Source organism: Thalia democratica, chromosome 6 (assembly GCF_965202585.1).
Source record: "Thalia democratica chromosome 6, ktThaDemo2.hap1.1, whole genome shotgun sequence".
NCBI classification, from domain to species: domain Eukaryota; kingdom Metazoa; phylum Chordata; class Thaliacea; order Salpida; family Salpidae; genus Thalia; species Thalia democratica.
The window spans coordinates 45,991,200-46,013,997 of NC_139170.1; the positions used below are offsets into that span (position 1 = coordinate 45,991,200).

Consider the following 22,798-nt stretch of genomic DNA (forward strand, 5'->3'; position numbering starts at 1 on the left):
ACTTTTGTTGCTTAATATAATGTAATTTAGTGTTGTTTTCTTAACATAATCATTTTTATTTTAAAATTGTTCTTTTTATTAATTTTGCTATTAAAAAGTGGTTCATTTAAGTGATAAGTTTTAGGATTTAACGTAGTTATAATAGTTTCTTATTGTGTTTATAATGTTTAATCAATTGTGCTAAGATAGTATATATAATAAATTTTATTTCATAACAAACTAACTTTTAAATTATTAAGGTTTAAAACTTTTAATTTTTTAATATAAAAATTGTGTATTATAATGCTATAAATAAAATAAATGGTTGGTTTGTTTAATTCTACTAACATTTTTGGTATAATATTTGAAGAACTGTATTTACTTGGTGAGTTTGTTTTTTATTTGAAATTTGTTGTAAGCTCTACAGTTGTTTCAATTCATTTTATATTATGTAGTTCTGCAAATTAGTCTTTACATTTATGTTAATGTTTAAAATTTTCTTTTAAATAAAATGTTTGTCGAGAATCTCTTTTCAAATTAAGTATAGCCAAGTGTTCACATTACAAAAAAGTAAATCTAAGAATAATTTGTACAATATATTAAGACAACCAAATGATAATTTTTCTAGAAAAATAGATAATCTTTTACTTTGTTTCTTTTAAATTCAAAGAAAAAAATTCAAAGAAATTTGTTATTTGATAGTACTTTATTAATCTTTTAAGGAGATTAAATAATGTTTAAACAATTAACCTAAGTAGATTTAGATCTATTAAAAAAATGTTTTATTCAAAAACTCTTCTTATAGATTTATAAAATAATTGAAACAATAAGCTTATTTAAGTTCATAAATAAAATAACTTGATAAAACTATTACACAAAAAATATTAAAACATCATCAAAACTTTAAAACAACTTACTGAAAAATTTCTAATGACCAAGTTTCTATCTAAATATCAACTACTGATTTAGTTTCTAAATAATGTTGAAAGTAATGTTTTTCATTATTTTTATAACATAAACAATGTTTTCACAATAAAAGTTATTTACAACACTTAAAAAAACTAGTAGAGGTTTCTAACAATGTCAATTTTCACTCTGTGTATTTGTTTAATAGTTGTGGTTATTAATAAAGAAAAAGAAGTTTGCAGTTTAATAGAACTTCTGTTACTACAGAATAAGATTTGATATATTTTTTAAACTAATAAATTATAATAAAGTTTGTTTATTTTACAAGTACTATGAATGCCAAGATATTACAGCAACTAGCCAATAAACTAATCATTTTATTTACTACAATCAACTTTGTATATTGCCATGCTTTAGGATTAAACTTTTTGTTAACTTTTTTACAAATTTCAGGTGTTTATCTGAAACTTAAGCATATTAAAAAAATGAGCAAACCTTCAAGCAACAAAAACTTATCATTGGTGCAACCAGAAGAGCAAGGATCTGAATACAGCGGCAGTGATTGTGGTGTTAACTTTCAAGTCACCCAAAAGTTCAACCGCAAATTGAGTGAGAATGAAGAACAAAAGTTGTTGGACAGCAAGACAAGAAACTTGCTAGAAAAGTACACACCAGATGTAAACATACACACTGGAAGCAAAGGTACTATATATTAAACAGTTTTTAAATTAAGTTTGTCTTTTGTGTATCTATTAGCAAAAGTGTGCTAAAACTTTATTTTATTCCTTGTAAAAAATACTAACACAAGTAGAATTTAAATTACTTGCAATTATGAATTATTACAATAAAAAACATTTTTTAGCTGAATCTGTTTGTCCTTGTTTTATTTAGTTAACCTGTATGAGTAACATATTAACTTGAGTTTATATATTTTAAGATTATATGGAATGAATATATGAAAATAATAAAATAAATTGATATTATAAAATTTAATTTATAGATATTATGATTAATTGCAACTGTCATTATTAAAAGTCATTTTATTATTACTGAACTAAAGCAGTGTCGTGACATTACTTGTTTTTTCAGTTTCAACTTAACTTAAATTACCAGTTTACAAAACCTACATCTGTCTTTAATTTTATACCATACCTAATTAAAAATTTTAATAACATATTCATTTTTAAGTAATATTTTTTAGAAGCGTCTTTAATAAATTTTAAAAGTTTTTAACATTTTTTTCAGGTATAGGGCAAGCAGAATGGCTTCCTGACTACCAAGTGGCCAAGGTTGTTGTTGAAGCGCGCATACTCGTCTACTGCGGCCTCAAACACACAGAAAACTTTTTCTTTCTGTTTGCAGAGGAAGCCCTGTTCCTTATGAACGTTGGTGAGCTCGCGTTGACGGTTAACAATGTCAGTTTGAGTCTAGAAGATGCCAAGAACCTGCTTATTTGCACAAAAGAGGATAAATTGAACGGTGATCTGAGGTGCACAATGCAAGAGTACTTGACTTTTGAGCATTTCTGCAGGCTGGGCTTTGTGGCTCGGCGCTGCAATGTTTTTCCTCCCGCTTTGAAGCCTTCTCAAAAGTTAAACTCGATTCCATTAGATATTGTTGGAACTGATGGAAATACAAATGAGTCTGAAAAACTTGCTGTAAGTACTGATGTTATTGAAAAACCTCATGAGCCAATTGGAAACTTTCAAACCTTTATGTCTTATCTGCCCAAAAGAGCACCGTTTTTCGAAAAGAATTTATCAAGTGCCAACAGAAGCAGCAAACTTTTTGACTTTTCTTCATGCGCAAACAGTAATGATGACGTCACAATACCAAAAGTTGACAGCAGCTTTGTGCACGAGATAGTTGACAGCGACTACGAGTCTGAAGATGCTGAAGTGGGGCCTTTTGTAATCCCGAACAGAGACGTTCGCAACGGAATCATCCCTGACACAAGGAGTCGTAAGAAGAGGAAAAACTTTTCCTACCACTACAGGGCTTACACAAAGGCGGCTTCGGAGTCAAGATCATGGGCAGAGTTTAAAACGAAAATCACCAGCAGAAAATATAACAGATCTGAGAGAGATTTGAGGAAATTGAAGCTGTTGAGCAGTGGAAGAACAAAACCATTAGTGCAGCTGAATGATGAAATTAATTCAATCAACAATTTGTTGGGTAGAACCAAAATCTTCAAGAGTTTCAGCCACAATAAAGATAACAAACCAAAGCTCTCCTTCAATGTATACCAAGGCAGCAAAAACGGGTCAATAAGCAAAAGTAAGCCTGGTAAACCCATGTTCAGGGTTTACATTTCGCAAAACAAAAACGACCTGTTCGAACATGACCAGAACTGTTCAGATAACATTCCAATTAAAACTGTTTTTGTTGTCAATGAAGACGTTCACGTTTTAGGCACAAGTTCTGTTGTAATTCCAGACTGTGTAATTGATTAAGTAAATACAAACTTCTATTTTCAAATTATTTATTACCTTTTTCATTTATTTGAAATAAATTGTTTGTTTGTATGTGATGTTGCAACTTGTTTTGTTCAGAAGTCATAAAGTTTATTTCCGTCTAAGTTATTAAAAAAAGTCTAAATGCTTATTTATGTTGTTTTGAAATGATTTTTTCAATAAGATTTGCAAGTATTTACGATTTGACTTCAGATTAAGATGCTTTACTTTTGAAAATTCAATTTTACTAATGAAATTATAAACAAACTTTAAATAGTTTGTTTTGATCTTTTTAAAGATAACTTTGTCTATGGTAAAATTCTTTTTTGAGATTTAAAGCTGAAATGTTGCGTATTTAAAAGTTAGAAGTGAGGTTTATATAAATTTAAAAATGTCTGTATTTTTGTCCATTTTTATTTTAGATGACTATATTATTTTGTTAATAACTAAAGGCTGATTTAATTTGTTAAATTCAATATAAATACTTTTTACAATTGAAATTTCTGATTAATAAAATTAAGCATTTAATTGTTTTGTTAACTAAGTTTAGTGCTGTACAATTATCATTAATTTAGAATAAAATCTAAAAACTTTGCATAATGCACAATTCTCTGAAGAATTTTAAAAAGTTGAATAAATAAATACAAAGTAATGAAAATATTTTTTTTAAAGTTGAAATAAAATATTTGCATGCAATAAATAATTAGAATATTTCATAACTTCAATGATGTTATGAAATATTTCACTGATCATGTTCACTGATCCATATCAATACCCGTGATCAATGATGCATATCAACATCTAGCTAAGCGTGACCCCTTTTTTGAAAAAGTACGAAGTTTTAGTACACGTCAGCTGTTGCAGCATTACAACTAATCAGTGAGGTGAGTTTTTATTTAACGTTTTTAAGTTATATTTGTTATATACTTTAATACTTAATCAAATTTATTGATTTTTTGTTGAAGAAAATTTGTAATCATTAGTTTTTAAGGTTTTTTTATTTTTATAAAATTTTTTAATCCAAGCTACTAAATTTCATCAGTTAAGTGTATTAAAAAAAACTTAAACTGTAGTAAAACATGGTGTTACAAGCATTCCCTTAATTTCATGTTATTTAATTTAAGGGCATGTGGGGGATCCAGTTTATTTTTTACAAGTTGATCTGTTTTTTATAAAGTTTTATTTTAGCTAGCTAATATTTTTTACTACTTACTTCCTAAATTCATGAATGTATCAAAATTTAAAATACTCCTCCCTTTTCGATTAACTTATAATTACAAAAAAAGAATTACTAGTTTGAATTTTTAAATTATAATATATTAAAAATTTGTTTAAAAAAGTTTTGGTTAGTCAAACACAAATACCTGACTTTTTTGAATTTTAAAACCAATAGCAAAAAATGTTGTTAAAATACTTAAAAGTAAATGTACAGTAATGTTAAATTAATAGTATTTCATAATATATTCCTTCAAATTGAGTTTTTTAACACTGAAATAATTCATCTATCTTTAAAATAGTTCAAAATTAATTAAAGGATTTAAACCTGTTCATATTTGCGACTATTTTTTCAATCAGATAAGGCTACTTCAGGGTTGCCACTCGGTCAGGAAATCAGGAAAAGTCAGGAAAATTTTAAAAAAATCACAAAAGTCAGGAAAAGTCAGGAAAAAATAGGGGGTTTTGAAAAAAAGTCAGGAAAAGTCAGGAAATTTGATAAAATTTAAAAAAGAAAGTCAGATTTTGTCAGTTTAAATTTACAAAATTCCTTGTTTTCCAAAGCCTTCAAATGGTAAAAATTAATTAAAAGTCCTTTAAAGTCAGAAAAAAAATTCCAAAATTTTCCTAAAAATTTACAAAAATATTTAATTTTATTTCCAATGCTTCATCTGGTATAAATTAGAAAAATATCCTTTATAAAACTGCAGTAATTTTCTATTGACATATTAAACAAGTACCCTACTTGAACAAGCAGATTTTGTAAGCTTTTTAGTATTGTAGCAAGGACACTTCCATAGTGAAACTGTGGTATATACACAAAAGTTTATCTAGCATAATTTTAAAATTAAAGTGTTTTTTGTTTAAGTAAATAATTGAGTTCTTTATAACTAAGCAGTTAGTTTAGTATTTAATGTAACAAGTTAATGTGTATACTTTTTTATACTATATTTTTTGAAAAAAATATAAAGATGACAAAGTTCCTTATATGTTGTTAGTTTACCTAGATACATTCATGCTAGTAAATGCTAAAAATTTGTGTCTTTTTTCAGACAAGCTGTGTTTTTAAGGTAATAATACAAGTATTTTGCTGATAGAGCTGTTTATTACAAACATCAACCATACACAGATGGTTTAAGTGATGTACTGGAAGTTTGATGATAGAATTCAGCAAAAAACTGTTGTTTTTAACCTGTATTAAAACTAGATTGAAAGCTTTATATAGTTTCAAGTGTTAGATTATGTATTTTAGAATAAGTTTAATTTAAGAGTTTGATTTAGAAAAGTCAGGAAAATTTTGGTAAAAAGTCAGGAAAAAGTCAGGAAAAGTCAGGAAATTTTTCTCATCAAGATGAGTGGCAACCATGCTACTTATTGAAAACCTGAAGTTTTCTTAAACAATTTAAAAAATCGTAGCAATTAAATTTGTTGTTAGTTATATCCCGACAAATGTATAATTTTAAGAAGCTTTTTTAAAGCATATCAAAAATAAAAATGAAATCTACAAATTTTTTTTATCAAGTTTTCTTTCTAAACTACTTTAATACTTACAGGGTTGCCAAAAAACCTGGTATCCTGAAAAAATCTGGATTTTAAATTATACTTATTATGTTTTTTAGTATATTTAAAATACCTCTACAGTATCTTTATAATTTTTTATACTACTTCAGATAGTATTATATTTTAAATTTAGTTATTTATACTAAACATAGACAAACAAACTTGTTCTTTGAATAATCTGGAAAAAAAATTCAAAAGACTTTTGGCAACCTAGTACTTATCCACAACTATTTTTAAACTTTTGTTACAGTCACTTTATTAGTCTAACTCTTATTTTCAAAAAGTACCTTGAATAGTTATACAAAAAATTACACTTTGGTAATTTTCTTACCAAATATTACTTTTAAGTTTCATACTGATGGTATGGTTTAAAATTTGTCTAGGCCACTCTTCATGTATGAGTAGTCATTTAATATTTTAAATTATGTCATTTAATGACAGTTTTGTTACTTAAGGGGTGGTAATGGAAAACTTCTCTATCTTTGTTTATGAGTTTCACAGGTTCTCCAAAGCTCACAAGCATACAAACATTTTTAGCTAAAAATCATGTCACAGACCATTCTTATACCTGGCCACATTTTCCTAATTTCTAATATTATTAGCATTTGTGAGATCATTGGTTGATCAAAAAGGTACAGCTTGTCTGTAGCAGTTAAATTGTTTTTTTTTTTTTTCGTTTTAAAGGTCCGTTTTCCTAAAAATATATTTTTTTCATAAACTATCTATTAGGTATGGTAATGGTAAAAAAGCATATACGAACTTTGAGATTTATTTTGGGCTCTCTTTATTACTGGTTTTTGCAGGATTCTCTTCAGTCACTATGTACTACCTGATATTTTCCTTAATCATTCCAATAAAAATGTTTAAATTAATTTTATAAATCTACTTTTTCAGGATTTTATTCAGTCACTATGTACTACCTGATAGTAGCCTGCTTGCTAACAACTTCATGTTTGGCTCGTTCTAACTTCAGGGCCCCTGCAACTCAGAATGGAAGGTATTAGTTTAAAAATTCATGCAGTTGATGACATTTTTTATAACATTTCATTTTTTCAAGTTTTTAGATCTCAAAATAACCAAAATACTTCATGTCTATTAATATATATTTAATGTTTATCAAGTATCCAGCTTGAATAGTATTGAAATAAAAGCATTGACTGTTCATTAATACACTTAGCATGTATCAGGTATTCGGATCTGGAAATAATCAGATCCGAATACCTTTATGAGACATACTTTATATTTATCAGATACACTTAAAAACACATTAAAGTATTACCTGGTTATAATTACATATTTATCAGGCAATAATGATATATGAAAACTAACAAATATATTATTAATTTTAATATTTAACAGGTATTCAGACCTGGAAAACTCCAAGGTCGCACTCAAGCTCTATCACCTCCTAGCGGAAGAAAATAAAAATTCAAACTTTCTCTTCTCTCCTGTGAGTCTCACTGCAGGTATGACGTTTAAAAAATATGAATTATGTTTGAAAAGTTTGTTTGAACATTTTTTATAGTTATTAAAAGTTCATAACTTCAGTAACTAGTACAAACTGATTTATTATAATCTGACTATGTACATCGGTGGAAATACTGTATGTAGGAGCAGACCAAAAATCACCAAAGACAGATTTATGTATAAATATTTATGTTTGTAAAACCTTAAAATAAATAAATATACTTTATATTTTAACTGGTGCATTCTCAATTTTCTAGTTAAATTTTGTATGAAACCTGACGATACTATTATATATTTACTAACAAACCTATTCATTTTACTTTTTTCTAGATAGTTTTTTTTTTTGCTGATTATATAATACATTTCACCAGCACTGGGCATGATAGAAATAGGAGCAAACGGTGAAACGAAAAACGAAATAACAAAAGCTTTTGATTTGGAGGAGGAAAATAATAAGTTGAGAAAAAAATCTTCACTGGGGGAGACCTATGAGACCATCTCTAAAATTGTTAGTCTTATTGCACACTCAAAAATGTTTAAAAACCATATTATTTAAAGTCTTGTTATGAATAATTAAAAGTTTTTCGTATATTTTCATTTAAATAAATTAAAATACAAAAAAGTCAAGATTAACAGTAGAGGGAGTTATAAATTACGGCAGTTTACAATCTTAGACACAAAGTTTACCTAAAAGTTACGTAGGCTTTTTTTTTTCTGTTATATATTTGATATTAAGTTGTTTTTGTAAACAGATCTAACATTATTTGACTTTTTTGAATTTTAATTATTTTTAGCTTCACACTTGTTTAACTCTTAGACTTTTTGTTTATGATAAAGATTCAAAACTTTCATTACTCGTTTTTTTACTTTTTACTATTTAAAGTTATGTAATGAATACGTTTATTTATTTTCAAGGCACTAGTTTCTTATTTAAAATTTTCTAATCAAATGAGTATAGTTTTAGATAATAAGTTCTATCAGCTTGAATATTGAGTAAAAAAAATATCATGTTTTTATTTACAGTCAAATGCAAACGTGACGGTTAAGACATTCAACAAAGTGGTTGCTGACGAAAAGATTAAAATATTCGATCACTACAAAAATGCGTTGAAGGTTTACAATGCTAATGTTAAAAAAGTTAGTTTTTTTTAGATTATAAGTAAAATGTTGGTTGTATAATAATGTTTGACTAAGTTAAAACGTTCGATCATTACGAAATTGCGTAAAAATTTTATGATGTAATTTTTTTAAAGTTAGTTTTGTTTTGCTGATGATGAAATAAGTAAAGGTTAAATAATTAAATACACTGTACATAATCATTGTGTTTTTTGAATTTTTGTTATTATTTAAGGCCATAGGGGGGTCCTACACTTTTTTTACAAAAATTAACTTTGGCTTTTATACAAAAACTTAAAGTACAAACTACAAGCCAGTTTTTATAGAACTCAAAAATATCATTTAACTTTTGAGATATTTTATTTTTTGTAAAAAGTTTCTGATACAAACGATGGACTGCAAGTTTTTCGGGGTCAATTTTCTCGGAAATTTTAAAAACAACTAAAAATCAATCTCCTACTTCATTTTTCAAGCAATATTCTTCAAATTTTCAGAAATTGTTTCTTATATTAAAAGGAAAATACGTTACTTACGAATTTTAATCATTTAAAAAATAATAATTTTATACCAAACATAAAAATAAAAAGTCTTTTTTTTTTTTTACTTAAAATCTATTAAAGCCAAAGTAGTGTTTTTTTGTTGTTGTATAAATATACTACTTTGTTGTACTGTAAAAGTTTAAAGAAGACTTTTTGAAAAATGTAGGAGATAGATCATAAATAAAATAGTCTTTTTTTGCTCTTTTAGTTTTCCCTTCCCATTTGGAACCTATTATATGGCCCGACTTTGACTTTATCTCAAAAAATGATTAAAATTTTTTAAAACGATAAAAAGCATCTTGAAGCGTAGAAAAAACCCTTTAAAATAATATCAACTTGTAAAAAACATGGCTTTACCCCCCCCCCTATGGCCATTTTAATTTATATTTTTTATTACAATTTTAAGTGATATAAATAAATTGAGATGTTTAAAACATGAATTGATTGTTTTAGATTTGGTAATTAAAAGTATTTTTCTGATCAACATATAAGTCGTTTTATAAAACACGAAAATATAACATGTTATAGCTTTATCGTTTATATTTATATAGTTATTTAACATGATAAACTATAAAGAGTTTTGATAAAATTTAGCAGTATTTTTTTACTATTTTTTTTTATAAAAGGTAGATCGAAAACTCTAATATTGTATTAACTTGTAGAATTGGTTCTACAATTTGTATGCTAATCTTTAAAATATCTTGTGTATTTATAAATTGCAAGTAATTTAGATAAGATATTGTATCAGTTTCTCATAAATTGGTTACTTTTCACAACAAAAATGAAAAAAATAAGTTTCATCATTTTTTAAGAAGTGTATGTGTGTTCTGTGTATTGACCAGGGTTGCCACTCGGTCAGGAAATCAGGAAAAGTCAGGAGAAATTAAAAAAAAAAAAGAAAAAAATCAGGAAAAATCAGGAAAAAATGGGGGGTTTTGAAAAAAGTCAGGAAATTTGATAAAATTAAAAAAAAAAGTCAGATTATGTCATTTTAATTTTACAAAATTCCTTGTTTTCCAAAGCCTTCAAACGGTAAAAACTAATTAAAAGTCCTTTGAAGTCAGAAAAAAATTCCAAAATTTTCCTAGAAATTTACAAAAATATTTAATTTTATTTCCAATGCCTTCACCTGGTATAAGTTAAGATAAAAAACTCCTCACAGTGGAAATTGTAAAAATAAAATTGGAACACGATTTCAGCAAAGTGACTCGATTATTGTTGATGAAAATTTGTATGCGTCCTTGGAACGACGACAGTATCAGTAGAAATGAAAATCAGCTCCATCCTACCACTATAGTTACGTCACGATAGAAATTTGCTAATAGAATCCAATAATTTTGCTTTGGAAATAAAATATCCTTTATAAAACTGCAAAAAAATTCTATTAACATATTGAACAAGTACCCTACTTTAACAAGCAGATTTTGTAAGCTTTTTAGTATTGATAATCTGTAGCAAGGACACTTCCATAGTGAAACTGATATATACACAAAAGTTTATCTAGCATAATTTTAGAATCTAAGTGTTTTTTGTTTAAGTAAATAGTTGAGTTCTTTATAGTTAAGCAGTTAGTTTAGTATTTTATGGAACAAGTTGATGTGTATACTTTATCTCTTTATAATTTCTTAAAGTTGTTTAAATTTATGAAATAAGTTATAAGAGAGGTATATGCCAAGATTAAGTTTACACATTATTTGTATTTTTTGTAGAGTAACTTAAGTTTTTAAAGTAAATATGAGTATATTTATTTGTTACAAATTTTATACTAAATGATTAGAGGAAATATTTTATACAACAGATATATAGTTTACTTTTTTATGTCTTTTTTTTTAAATTACTTCACTTAAGTACTGGAAGTTTGATGATAAAATTCAGTAAAAACTGTTGTTTTTAACCTGTATGAAAATTAGATTGAAAGCTTTATATAGTTTCAAGTGTTAGATTATGTATTTTAGAATAAGTTTAATTTAAGAGTTTGGTTTATAAAAGTCAGGAAAATTTTGGTAAAAAGTCAGAAAAAGTCAGGAATTTTTTCTCAGCTTGACCAGTGGCAACCATGATTGACAAAACTTTATGTAGAAGTTTATATAATTTTGAAAAAAAAAAGTTTATTTCTAAAATTAAGCTATTCTTAATACTCCTTTCAATCAAAACATTTTTGTTGCTTATATTTTTTATGTCTAGACCAAATCTTTCTTTGCATGTAAATAAAAATAGTTGAATATAAAATTACGTTTTTTAACAACAATTGAATGTTTATTGATTTTTTTCATGTAAAAAGTTATAAAATTTTGAATAGGATAATCAATAATGGTATTTTTTAAATTAAGCTTTTATTTTTAAACATCGTTCTTTTTACTCCTTATTAAATTTTTCTATTTGTAAACCACACAAATAATTTTCGCATGTGACTAGACATAAACTTATGAAATTCTACTATTATTGTCTTTGTATTATTTAAGGTTTTTTGTTTTTAAATCACTAACAACAGAATAGTGTTTATTGATTTATATCGGCTGGTGTTAACCGTGTGATAGTTCACTTTTAAACAAAGAAAATGCTTGTAAAACAAAAAATATTAAAGTGAAAAACAACAAAATTTCCAAATAAAATTTGGCATACAATCGATATAGACTATACAGACGTTTTTATGATGTTTTACAAAATTTCGCTGTAAATTTTTACTGAATTTTGCGTTTAACCACAACAAATACAAGTCTGATATAACTTGCATGTAAATATTTACTCATACACAGTTTGTACTTATTATAAAGTAAGAACGAAAAAAAATAACTTGAAGTTGTTTTTATTTAAGATTTATCATTAGCATTTTACTTTAAAAATTATTTAAGTTACCTTTCAACGTAGAAATATTACTTTTGAGTTTTGCTTTTTTTATAAACTTGAATATTTATATATTCACTAATTTAAAGCAATAATTAAGCACTACATTTTAAAATAAAACTCTAACTAAAAATGATGTCTGATCTGTATTATTGTACATTATATTTAAAAAATATATTACCTGCAAATTAGTTTATATTACAACTGAGTTCACGCTATTGTACAACTTTTTTACTTATAACTATTTCGGTATTCTATAATTTAAACAACAAAAAGTAAAAAAATGATTACTTTAAGTTTAGCAATATGCCTATGCTTACTTGAAATCTTTTTTTAATATTCCAGTTGAAAGCATGCCATCATTTTTTTTACAATATTAGCTCACTTAAAATCCCTATCTTGATCAAATGAGTTGGAGTATTTTTATTAAAAATGTCTTACTACTTCCAGTTGAAATTCCAAGCCTCACCGGGTCAGACAGCACACGAGATAAATAAAGACGTTTCAAAAAATAACATGAGAGTTATTCATGAAAATCAAGTTAACAGAAACGATAAATTGGTACTCACTAATGTTTTTGATTTTCAGGGTTAGTATTATATCAAAATAAGTTATTGAATATTAAGTCTTACTTATTTTTGGTTAGAGTTTGATAAATTGATAGTCAATGAAACTCAATTTTCAAGTTTGTAATTTTTACATACAAAATTTTTACACTCATTTAAAAGTTTTATCTTATTTATATCGATGTATATAATATTTCTTAAAGATTAAACTGCTTTTTTTAATGTTTTATATTTTATAAATACGAATAAAGTATTTGTAATAAATTATTTTTGTATGACTTATAACGTCCTATAACAACAATGAAACATTTGAAACATTTATACTTAGTTTTGTAAAGTATTTTTTCTTTTAATCAATGCATAATGAGTTTGAACTGTTTGAAAATTTAAGATAGAAGCTTCAGCTATTTTATGAAAAACTTTCTTATAAAATCAGGGTTGCCACAAAACCTGAAATCTGGTTGGAAACAAAAACTTGGAATTTGACAGTTTAAGATAAAACTTGAGAAATTTTGAAAAGATCTGGTAAAACTTTAAATTTTGTACAAAAATTTATAAAAAACCTTGAATTTTAAATCGTTTTTACATGTTTAGTATTAAAATTTTGATATGACCCAAAAATATATCATTTTGATAAAAAAAGTTTGTCATCATCAAAAAATTTTTCAATAAAAAACAAGTTTAGAGTAGCTTTACAGTATCTTTTCAATGTTGTTATACTACTTAACACCGTATTTAACCTTAAACTTAATTTTAAACTAAAAGTAGACACAAAAATGTGTACTTTCAAAAGCCTGGAAGAAATTTCGAAAACCTAGAAAAAATTTGCCAAAAACTAGTGGCAACCCTGTATAATACCAAATTGTCTATTTATGACATAATTTTTATTTCAATCTACAAGTTTTATTAAATGGCTGTTTTACATTAATAAGCTAGTTATAAATTTTAATTATACTATTAGTTAAGACTTCATTAAAACACAATTTTGTTCTTTTTAAACGTTTGTATCTCTTTTGTTTAGGTGATTGGCACTCAAGTTTCGATTTGTATAAAAAAGAAAAGAGAAGTTTTTACGTTACACACCACGATTATGTAAATGTACAGATGATGTTTCAGAGAGGTGAAAAATTTTAAAATTATTTAATATTAGTTTCTCAATAAATCTATTACATGTTAATATAAAAATTGTTTGTTTAAATTATTTACTTTATTTAAAAAAATATTAAATTTTGTATATGCTGATGTAAAATTATTTTTTCAAATAAATATTTGAAAGTATTGAAATTATATCTGAATACTATTTGTTTAATGTTTAGTCGAATCCATAGAACTGCTACAAAATTTTATCAATATTACCTTAAGTCAGGGGTCGGCAGGCAGTTGGTGCTCGCGGGCCAAATTTCAAGTTTTCAAAGTCGTCGCGGGCCGCAGTTTTAGTTTTAGTGACATTTGAATAATATTTTGCTTTTAGTGTTACTAGAGAAAGTTTTACTTTTATTCACTTTGATATTTCAAATTACTTTTAGATATACAGAGAATGTCTATATAAATTATAAATACTTTATAGAATAAAATTTACATTGACTAATGTACTTTAGTCTTAATAAGCTATGTACTTTCTTCAAGACTAATAGGTTAAACTTAATATTTTGTAATTTTACTTATAACCTAACTCTTTATAAAAATTTGAGCTTAAAAATATTTTAGAGGTTACTTTTATGCCTTTTTTGTACTATTAACCCTTTTTACATGTTTCTAAAAATACTTATTTAAAAAAAAAAAAATTGCGTCTAAAATAGTTTACACTCTTTAAAAAATTCAGTAATAAATTAACTAAAACAAATTTTTAACATGATTAACTCTCAAATACTTTTATAAAATACCTTATTAGTAATTAATTAGTATTTTACATGGTTGCCACTTTAACACTAACAGCAAAATCTCTAAGTTATACCAAACCAGCCAAGTTAATTAAAAGTTAAAAAAGCATAAAACTTAGTGTTAATCAAGCTTAAATACCTAATTGAAATATCATCATTATAAAAAAGTACACAAAATGTAAGAAGACAAGAAAAAAATACAATTAGTAGACTACATTACGGTTGTAAAAACTATTCTGAGAATTCAAAGTGTTTAAAACAAAAGTTTCACACACACCTGAGTCTTAAAAAAATGTCTTAAACAGGTTTAATCTAGTCTGTATTCTTCAAACTTTTAAACTAGCCTGCTTGTTTGGCAACCCTGTTTAAAAGAAAGTTCACAAAATAAAGAAATAACGAAGTTTATTAACAGTGAAGTAAATATAAATCAAAAAAAAAAGTTTCAATGGACAATTACGGTTTATTAAACACTTTTAACAAAAGTATAAAAGCTTATTAAGCTTTTAATGAAGAAGAATAACTAACTTTTTATTAAGAATTATAGTAATTCTTTATCTGCAATAAAAATATTGCTTTTGAAAAGAGTAAATGTGAAATATAAGACGAGCTATAAGCATTAAAAAACGTTATTTAGGAGTTATTGCAAGAAACGAAATAAAGCAAATCGCTTAAGTCAGTTCCAACTAAGTACATGATTATCTTCAGTACCTACAGACTGATTGAAGAAAAAGTTAAGGCAAGTTATAAAGTAGCAAAACTAATTACTAAAAAGAAGATACCGTTTAGAATTCTAATTTTCTTAAAGAATTTATGCTGACGGTAGTACAAGATTTTTGTTTATTTCTTTACTGACAACAAAAGTCGTGTTTAAGAAGTGCCTGAAGATTATAAAGCAGCATAAATCAAATTAGGACTTTAATCAATCTGTTAAGATGAGTGCACTGATAAAACATATATTGTTATCTGAGAATTTTTATTTGAGTTGTTTTTACTAATTTTGAAATTTTAAAAGAATTTCTAGGTTTAGTTCCAATGCAAAGCACAGCAATAGGTAAATAGATTTTTAAAGCAAAGGTACAATGCACCAATATAAAGTTTGTGAAAGTACAAATTTTTTCTTCTGTTTTCAGTATAAAATTAAACTAAAGGTAAAAAAAAATCTTTTAAACATAATATCAATTTTAAAAAGATGATTTTAAGCTACTTTAAATGTGATTTTTAATAAAAATATTTATATGGTAAATTTTTGTTTCAAATCAAAATTTCATTACTTTACATGTAAAAATTGTTTTTCAAATCAGGTTTTTCAAAAATTCTCAAATTCAAACTTTTTTCAGATTATTTAAGTATAAATTTTCAGATTCCAAGATTTACCGGGACTCAAGTTTTTGGCAAAACTGATTATTCACATTTATATACAGTAGTATAAACAGTATTTCAAATTGTATCAGCTGCAAGATTTAAAATTTAACATATATTATAATTCAAACCATCACTGTGTATTGACAAAAACATATATCATAAATTTAATTTTAATTTATGTCATATATATTGTTTTAAATGTGTCTGAACACACTTAAAAATTACATTTAGATACAATAATGTAAGACATTTATGCATAAACTAAATTTAATCTAACTTAAGCAGTAAATAAAAAGTGGTTTAAATATGAGCATCTTTGTACACTTGTGTGCATTGGAATTAATTTTAAGTTAAACAAACTACTAAAAAAATCGAAACTTGTTAAAACCAAAATCAAATAAACCTTATTTCTTATTATTATGTTATATTAAATGTATTTGTGTACACTTAAGTATAATATTTAGTAATAATACATCTATAAAAGAAACTTAGGTATAAAATACATTTAAAATGAATACCTAAACTGTAAAGAAATGCTATTTTATTTAATTACTGTGCATTACCTTTGTGCAAAATGAAAAACATTTGCATTTTGTTTATTTACTAAGTAGCTATTATATAACTGACTTACTAAATCTAAGCACTCTTTACACTCTTTTTTCAAATAATTACTTGCTGTTGTAAGAAGAAAGCTAATATGAAAATGAGAAAATACCCTGTTATAAAGCTAATCTGTTTTTTTTCACATTTTTAAGCTAATACAGTTAAGTCTTTTTATTATTAAAAAAATTATACATGAACTTAAAACGAAATAAAATAAAACAAAACTAAATTACCAGTAAAAATTTAACTTAAAACATATTGTTGCTCAGCGGGCCACATTAACATGCTCGCGGGCCACAAAAATTTATTTCGCGGGCCGCATTCCATTCAAAAAAAAACGTGCTCACGGGCCGTAGATTTACCCTTTGAGGGCCGCAGTTTGCCGACCCCTGCCTTAAGTTAAACGATTGTGAAATTTCATAGAAGTTTTTGTAATTTAAACTAATTTAACAGTGTTTGTTTATAAAAAGGTCTTTTTAAATTATATGAGATTTTAGTACATGAAAAATAAACTTAGGCTATTTTTATCTTTAAGCATAAAAACTATTAAAACACAGTCATATAAAAAAATTTAAATAAACTGTAAAAAAGGTCGTCGTATAAAATGAAGTAATAAAGTACATAAAATAGTAAAGGTACAGTTTTTGATAATAATATAAGAAGAAATTATATGATAAACTATAATAGGTGAATGTTTTTACAAAGAGTGAAGCTTTTTTTTTATTAAATTTTTTTTTTAAGTTGTTACTGTATAGACTCATTATGCAATAAAAAACATTACAATGTATGATAACGTTTTGTAATAATGTTTTTTCAGATCAAAATTTTTCTAACATAAAGTCGTGTTTATTAGTGTTTCCTGTATATAATTTTATGTGGGCTATGAAACGTTTTTGTATATTCCTGTGTAAAGTTTATATAACAGGAAGTATGTATACGTAATTTTAATGTAAACATAAATAAACAAAACTAGTTAACTTATATAATATTTTAAATAGTACGGTATTTTGATGACTTTTACATAGCTTAATTATAAGCATTTAATTTAAGTAGTTGCTTAAATAAACATTATCAATTGTAATTTGGTGTTATTAAAGTTTTGTTTTAAGATTGTTGGTTAGATAAGCTCGTAATATAAGCTTACTATAATGTAAATATGAGAATAGTTTAACAACTATTTTATAATAATTTACTTAAAAAAATAATTACACCAACTTAGTTTCTACCTATAAACATTAACAATTTTAGAAAAAAAGTGTTTTAACTTTTGAAAAACTCCGTTTGGATGAAAACTTCTTTATTTTTATTCTTGCTTTGTTTCAAATTATACCTAACAGTTTAACTAACATACCCAAATTATTTTTTTAAATTCCCTAAAGAATTTATTTTTTTAGTGTTGTTTTGAAATTTTTATGCTAAATTTAATAATACTTTTGATGAATAATAAACTTCCTTATTCAAAGCATAACCCAGGTCACATTAATCAACCCCAAACACAACTTACTCTAGTTTTCTAAACTTTACTAAAAGTAAAGAAAAACTTAATTATTTGTTGAAGTTTTTATATCAATGAAATACTTTTATGTATTGCTATTTTGTATAAATGCATATAAATTTCACTTAGTAAAGTGACATTCATAATAAGACTTCACTAACCAAGCTTATATTTCTTTCTTAATTAATAAACATCAGTTCACTTGGAGTTTTCATTCATATAAATAATTGTACACTAAAAAACTCCATAAATGACGTATTTTAAATTTTATGAAAAGTTGAGTAATTAAGGATTTTTCCAGTACGATTAACTCGATAGTGTATCTTTTCTCTGTTTTATGTAAATATGTAAACTAAATATAGTTGTCTTTTCAAATTTCCATATGCACCTACATTGAACCATCTAAAATAAATAACTATAATAAATATACGTCTACTTAACATAATATTTTTTCAGAATTGTTTATAAACAAATGCATTAAATCGTATATGATAAGTATTTTATACTAAATGTAATGTATACTGAGCTTAAAATACTTTCAGTATTGTTTATACAAACTTATATTGAATCACTCACATTACATTTTTTTGTGAAATAAATAAATATATTTATACTGAATATAATATTTTTCAGGTTTATTCCGGTACACATATATTGAATCTTTGACGCTACATGTTCTGGAACTTCCATATGCTGGTAGTTACTTATTTTTATCAAAAAGTTTACTGATAAAGTTGTAAAGATAAAACAAAAAAAAGAGCTTAAAAAAAGTTTTACTAATTCACTGGTACAGAATTTAAACTTAGCAATATTGAGTTTTGAATATAAATATGTTTCAAAACAAATGACTCTCACTATAATTTAATTTTTTATTATTTATTTAATTTTAAAACAGGCAAGGAACTGTCATTAGTAGTCATGATGCCGGATAACTTCGATTTACCGTTGGTAGAAGAACAGTTAACTTCAGAAAACCTCGATAAATGGCTATCTAAACTGAAATACAAAACTGTCGAGGTTATTATTAATCTTTTTTGTTATTTATTAACAGGTACAAGTATTATAAATATTAAATCTAAAAGAATATATTTGTATTGTACTGCTTTTTATTTGGTACATTCTAAAGGTCATAAATAATATCTTAGTACACTATAGTATTATATACTATTCATTCAAGTGTTATGCATTTATTTAAAGTTTTATCAGTCTCTACTTTACTTGTGATTACCATCATTTATTTTTAATTTTAAACTTATAACCAGTATATAGCAGAATACAGCGTTTTTATATACAATAAAATAAAAACGGTGTACAAATATGATATCTAGGTGGTACTATTTAAACTAAGTTTATGTTTGTCTTATCTTAGTTACAATTTCTTAGGTATTTTTTGATTTTTTGTTCAATTATTTTTACTCTGAAATAATATCTCTAAGTTTACTTACTGTAAATATATGTTCAGATACTAATATATAAAAAAACAACAATATTTAGTACATTTACAAGGAAAAATAAAACTTATATTTTTAGGTAGTCTTGCCGCGTTTCGAGATGCAACAATCCACCAACATGAAAAGTGTTTTCAATAAAATGAACATAAAAAGTATGTTTGACGCCGACAAGTGCGATTTAACCGGGATGACAAACGACAAAATAAAAGTCGATCAGATATTGCACGCCGTTAGACTGAAGGTTTTTATTTAGATAAATTTAAATAAATGTTGTTAGACTGAATGTATTTATTAGTTTTTATTTTAATTATAATGAGATCACATGTTGTTTGGTAAACTTATTTCCTTGTTTTTTTTAATGACTGTTGAAAAGTATTAAAATTTTTGGAATTTTTATAAAAGCAGCTATTTTTGGATGACGAAAATGAATAAATAATAATATATACTGATAACACTCCATCCTATTAGTCAGGATGAAGATTACTTGTTTTTCATTTAATAATTGACAAAAAAAAAATGTTTGTTGGAAATTTTTCAAAACATTAAAAATATCAATAAATTAAATTTGTTTGCATACTTACAAATTCTTATAACCGTATGTTAAAACAAAGAAACATTGTAAGTTAAAAATAAAGGATTATTTTAAGATATAGATTTATTTTTCATCGATATTTTTTGTAAAAAATTCCGGTTTGTTTTTGTAGTTTCAAAAAAAATTCTTTTATTTAAATAATGAAATAATTTTCAAAAACTAGTTTTAACAATTAAGTATACAATCTCTTTACGATTAAATTATTTTTCAAGTTAGTTTAAAATGATTTATAACTTTTAAGTTAAGCTTAATTTAGGGGGGACATTTATCAAGTATTTTACAATTAGATAACATTTTTTTTTAAATAAAGTCACTTATATAAAGTACTATAAAATGTGTTCTTTATTTAATCTTATGGCACTAGCGCTTACTAAATGCTTGTTTCGTTGAAATTTTACTTTTAAAAAGTTTTTTAATATTAAAAAATGGTACACTTTTTTTACTGCTTTGCCAGCTAAGGCTTATTAATTAAAAATAGAAAGATTTTTTCCGTAAATCTGGCGTGTCGACTAAAAAAGTTACCAACCCTTAACAATGCTATTCTGTATAGATTTGTACTAAATGTTTTTTATAATAATTTTTTTTTGATAAAAGTAATTGTAGATTATTGTAGATATTACAGAGTTGAAAATATTTCAGGTTGTCCGGGTAAAAATAAAAATTAACAAAAAAAGTTTAATTTGTAAACATACATAGCGGTGTTGTTTATTTGTTGTAATTAATTTAAATTACCGATCATTTGACCATTTTAATACCATTCATGTTTTCCTTTTATATCTACATCTGAAACACAATTTACACAATAACAGTTTTAAATATTTACATATAAATGTTCAGGACACTTTTAGAAATTTATTTCTACAAAAAATATATAACCAGAATTTTTAAGTATTATATTTAAAAAAGTTCAACTAAAAATAAAACTTAGAATTGAAGAAACAACGCCTTTAAGTTAAAAAATAAGAAATATCTTTAAAACTTTTTCATCCAAATAAACAATTGGTCTAACACCCCTAGTTAAACTGAAAACATTCTTATTAAAATAATTGATCATCAAATTTCACCCATTTGAGGCGTCACCACCAGTTTTAATTAACAAAATTAAAGCAGTTTAAATAAAAGAAGTCAAATTAAGTTATTAGACTGATATAACTAAAAATATTCGCAGCTCACTCGCAAGTGTCATGAAAACATTGTATTTAAAATAAAAAAAACTAATAATATAATTTTTTTCATCATTAGATTAAATAAATCAATTTTTTCGATCGCAGGTGTCACTACACGGGTACATAGAAATAAAAGTATACAAAATTCACCGAAATTTTTATTTAACTATTTATTTTTAATTCGCATTTTAAACAATCACAGGTATCACCGCACGGTGGCAGCGTTGAGGCGGAAAAACATCGGGCGCGGGAAACCCCCAGTGATGACGTCACGTTGGTGTATTTGGACCACCCGTTCGTAATGCTGTTGCGTGGCAACCCGACACCCACTTCATTCACCACACCCCAACTTTTCATGGTTGGAAGGTATGGAAGACAGTAAATATTTAATATACTAAGCTATACAAGTTATAAGTTAATAAAATAAAACAATTAAGTTGTTAATATTGCTGTTGGAAGGTAACCTGATGGAAGTTTTATTGTTTTGTATACAGTATAGTTTTTAAATATAATGTATTTTGTTTGAAATTTTTATATACAAGTAGGTTTTTTACCAGTTTTTTAACCTGATATAATATACCATACATTTTTTAAGTATATCAAAAAATAAATTACTTAAATACATTTCATTGTCGACAGGTAGTTTGACTAAAGTATACAAATTTGTTTGTATTTTGTATGTTAGTATGTATTTTTTTACTTAAATAATTAGAAAGTAAACTAAACCATTTTCTATATAACATAATTAATTTTTTTTTCTTCCAATAAATTCACTTTTTTCTGAGATTCTTAAAATCTTAAAGGAAAATAAATGAGTTCATTGGCTCAGAATTGTTTAAAGCTTGGATCAAATGTTTTTAATTGCATTAGTTTGTGAGAAACATAATTTTTAAATATTTGTTGTTTTTAATTTTTCTTGTTGTTTAATTAAAGGTTTTTATTACTATCTTAACTCTGAATAACTTTTACTGATTTGAGATTTTTTAAATACATTATATATTCTAGGTTTGCAGTCCCTAATGGAAAAATTATATACGGCAGGAATGAACTTTGAATGGAAAACAAAATAAATAAATGTAAATAAAGTTGTATGTGTATTTTTATTTCTGTAGTTAAACAGATTTTGATTTAATATACAGTTATTTTTCCATATTTAAAAATTGCGGGTTATTAGTAAGTTAGGCTTGTAAATTATAAAATAATAATTAACCAATAAATATTTAATGTGTTTTTTACTGGTGTTTGTCAAACTGTTTACATTTATAACTGTTTACTACCATAAATGTAATTGTTTTATTAACTTTAAAAAATTTATAAAACTTTGAAGAATTCATTGATTGTAACATAAACTAATCATATTTCTGTATGTTTGTTAATTTTATTATTTTAAAAAAATATTCGTTAAATATAAGTCTGTAACATTGTTTTATTATTTTATACAACTAACATTCATATTTTTTATGTCTTTTTTGCTGTAGAATAAATTTCGTTAGAACTAAAACTTCTATTTTCTTGAGTAGTTCAAGATATAATAAAAATTAATTAGTTTTTTTAAACTTATTATAAATTTTTTAATTGTGAAACAACTCCTAATTTTAAAAGTG

The 22,798-nt window shown here is 25.0% G+C and overlaps 2 protein-coding genes across 2 annotated transcripts; both read left to right on the forward strand.

Moving 5' to 3' along the window:
• The first annotated feature begins 1,343 nt into the window (after positions 1 to 1,343).
• On the forward strand, positions 1,344 to 3,454 carry LOC145838535 (uncharacterized). The gene is made up of 2 exons (XM_082946147.1): positions 1,344 to 1,587; positions 2,131 to 3,454. The coding sequence occupies exons 1-2, from the start codon at positions 1,371 to 1,373 to the stop codon at positions 3,336 to 3,338; spliced, it is 1,425 nt and encodes a 474-aa protein (XP_082802273.1). The 5' UTR covers positions 1,344 to 1,370; the 3' UTR covers positions 3,339 to 3,454.
• A 562-nt stretch (positions 3,455 to 4,016) lies between these two features.
• LOC145838448 (serpin B9-like) lies at positions 4,017 to 22,442 on the forward strand. The gene is made up of 12 exons (XM_082946041.1): positions 4,017 to 4,222; positions 7,008 to 7,110; positions 7,473 to 7,579; positions 7,952 to 8,088; positions 8,604 to 8,717; positions 12,530 to 12,668; positions 13,667 to 13,765; positions 18,619 to 18,681; positions 18,881 to 19,002; positions 19,516 to 19,677; positions 21,397 to 21,560; positions 22,200 to 22,442. Exons 2-12 carry the CDS (start codon positions 7,025 to 7,027, stop codon positions 22,246 to 22,248), a joined length of 1,242 nt encoding a protein of 413 aa, XP_082802167.1. The 5' UTR covers positions 4,017 to 4,222; positions 7,008 to 7,024; the 3' UTR covers positions 22,249 to 22,442.
• The last annotated feature ends 356 nt before the right edge of the window (positions 22,443 to 22,798 follow it).

Bases quoted from the DNA above. Each gene is read 5' to 3' on its own strand.
- LOC145838535 (XM_082946147.1), top strand. From the start codon at position 1,371: ATGAGCAAACCTTCAAGCAACAAAAACTTATCATTGGTGCAACCAGAA. The intron at 1,588-2,130 runs GTACTATATATT...CATTTTTTTCAG, and splicing joins CATACACACTGGAAGCAAAG to GTATAGGGCAAGCAGAATGG.
- LOC145838448 (XM_082946041.1), top strand. From the start codon at position 7,025: ATGTACTACCTGATAGTAGCCTGCTTGCTAACAACTTCATGTTTGGCT. The intron at 8,718-12,529 runs GTTAGTTTTTTT...TACTACTTCCAG, and splicing joins ACAATGCTAATGTTAAAAAA to TTGAAATTCCAAGCCTCACC. The intron at 12,669-13,666 runs GTTAGTATTATA...TCTTTTGTTTAG, and splicing joins TAATGTTTTTGATTTTCAGG to GTGATTGGCACTCAAGTTTC.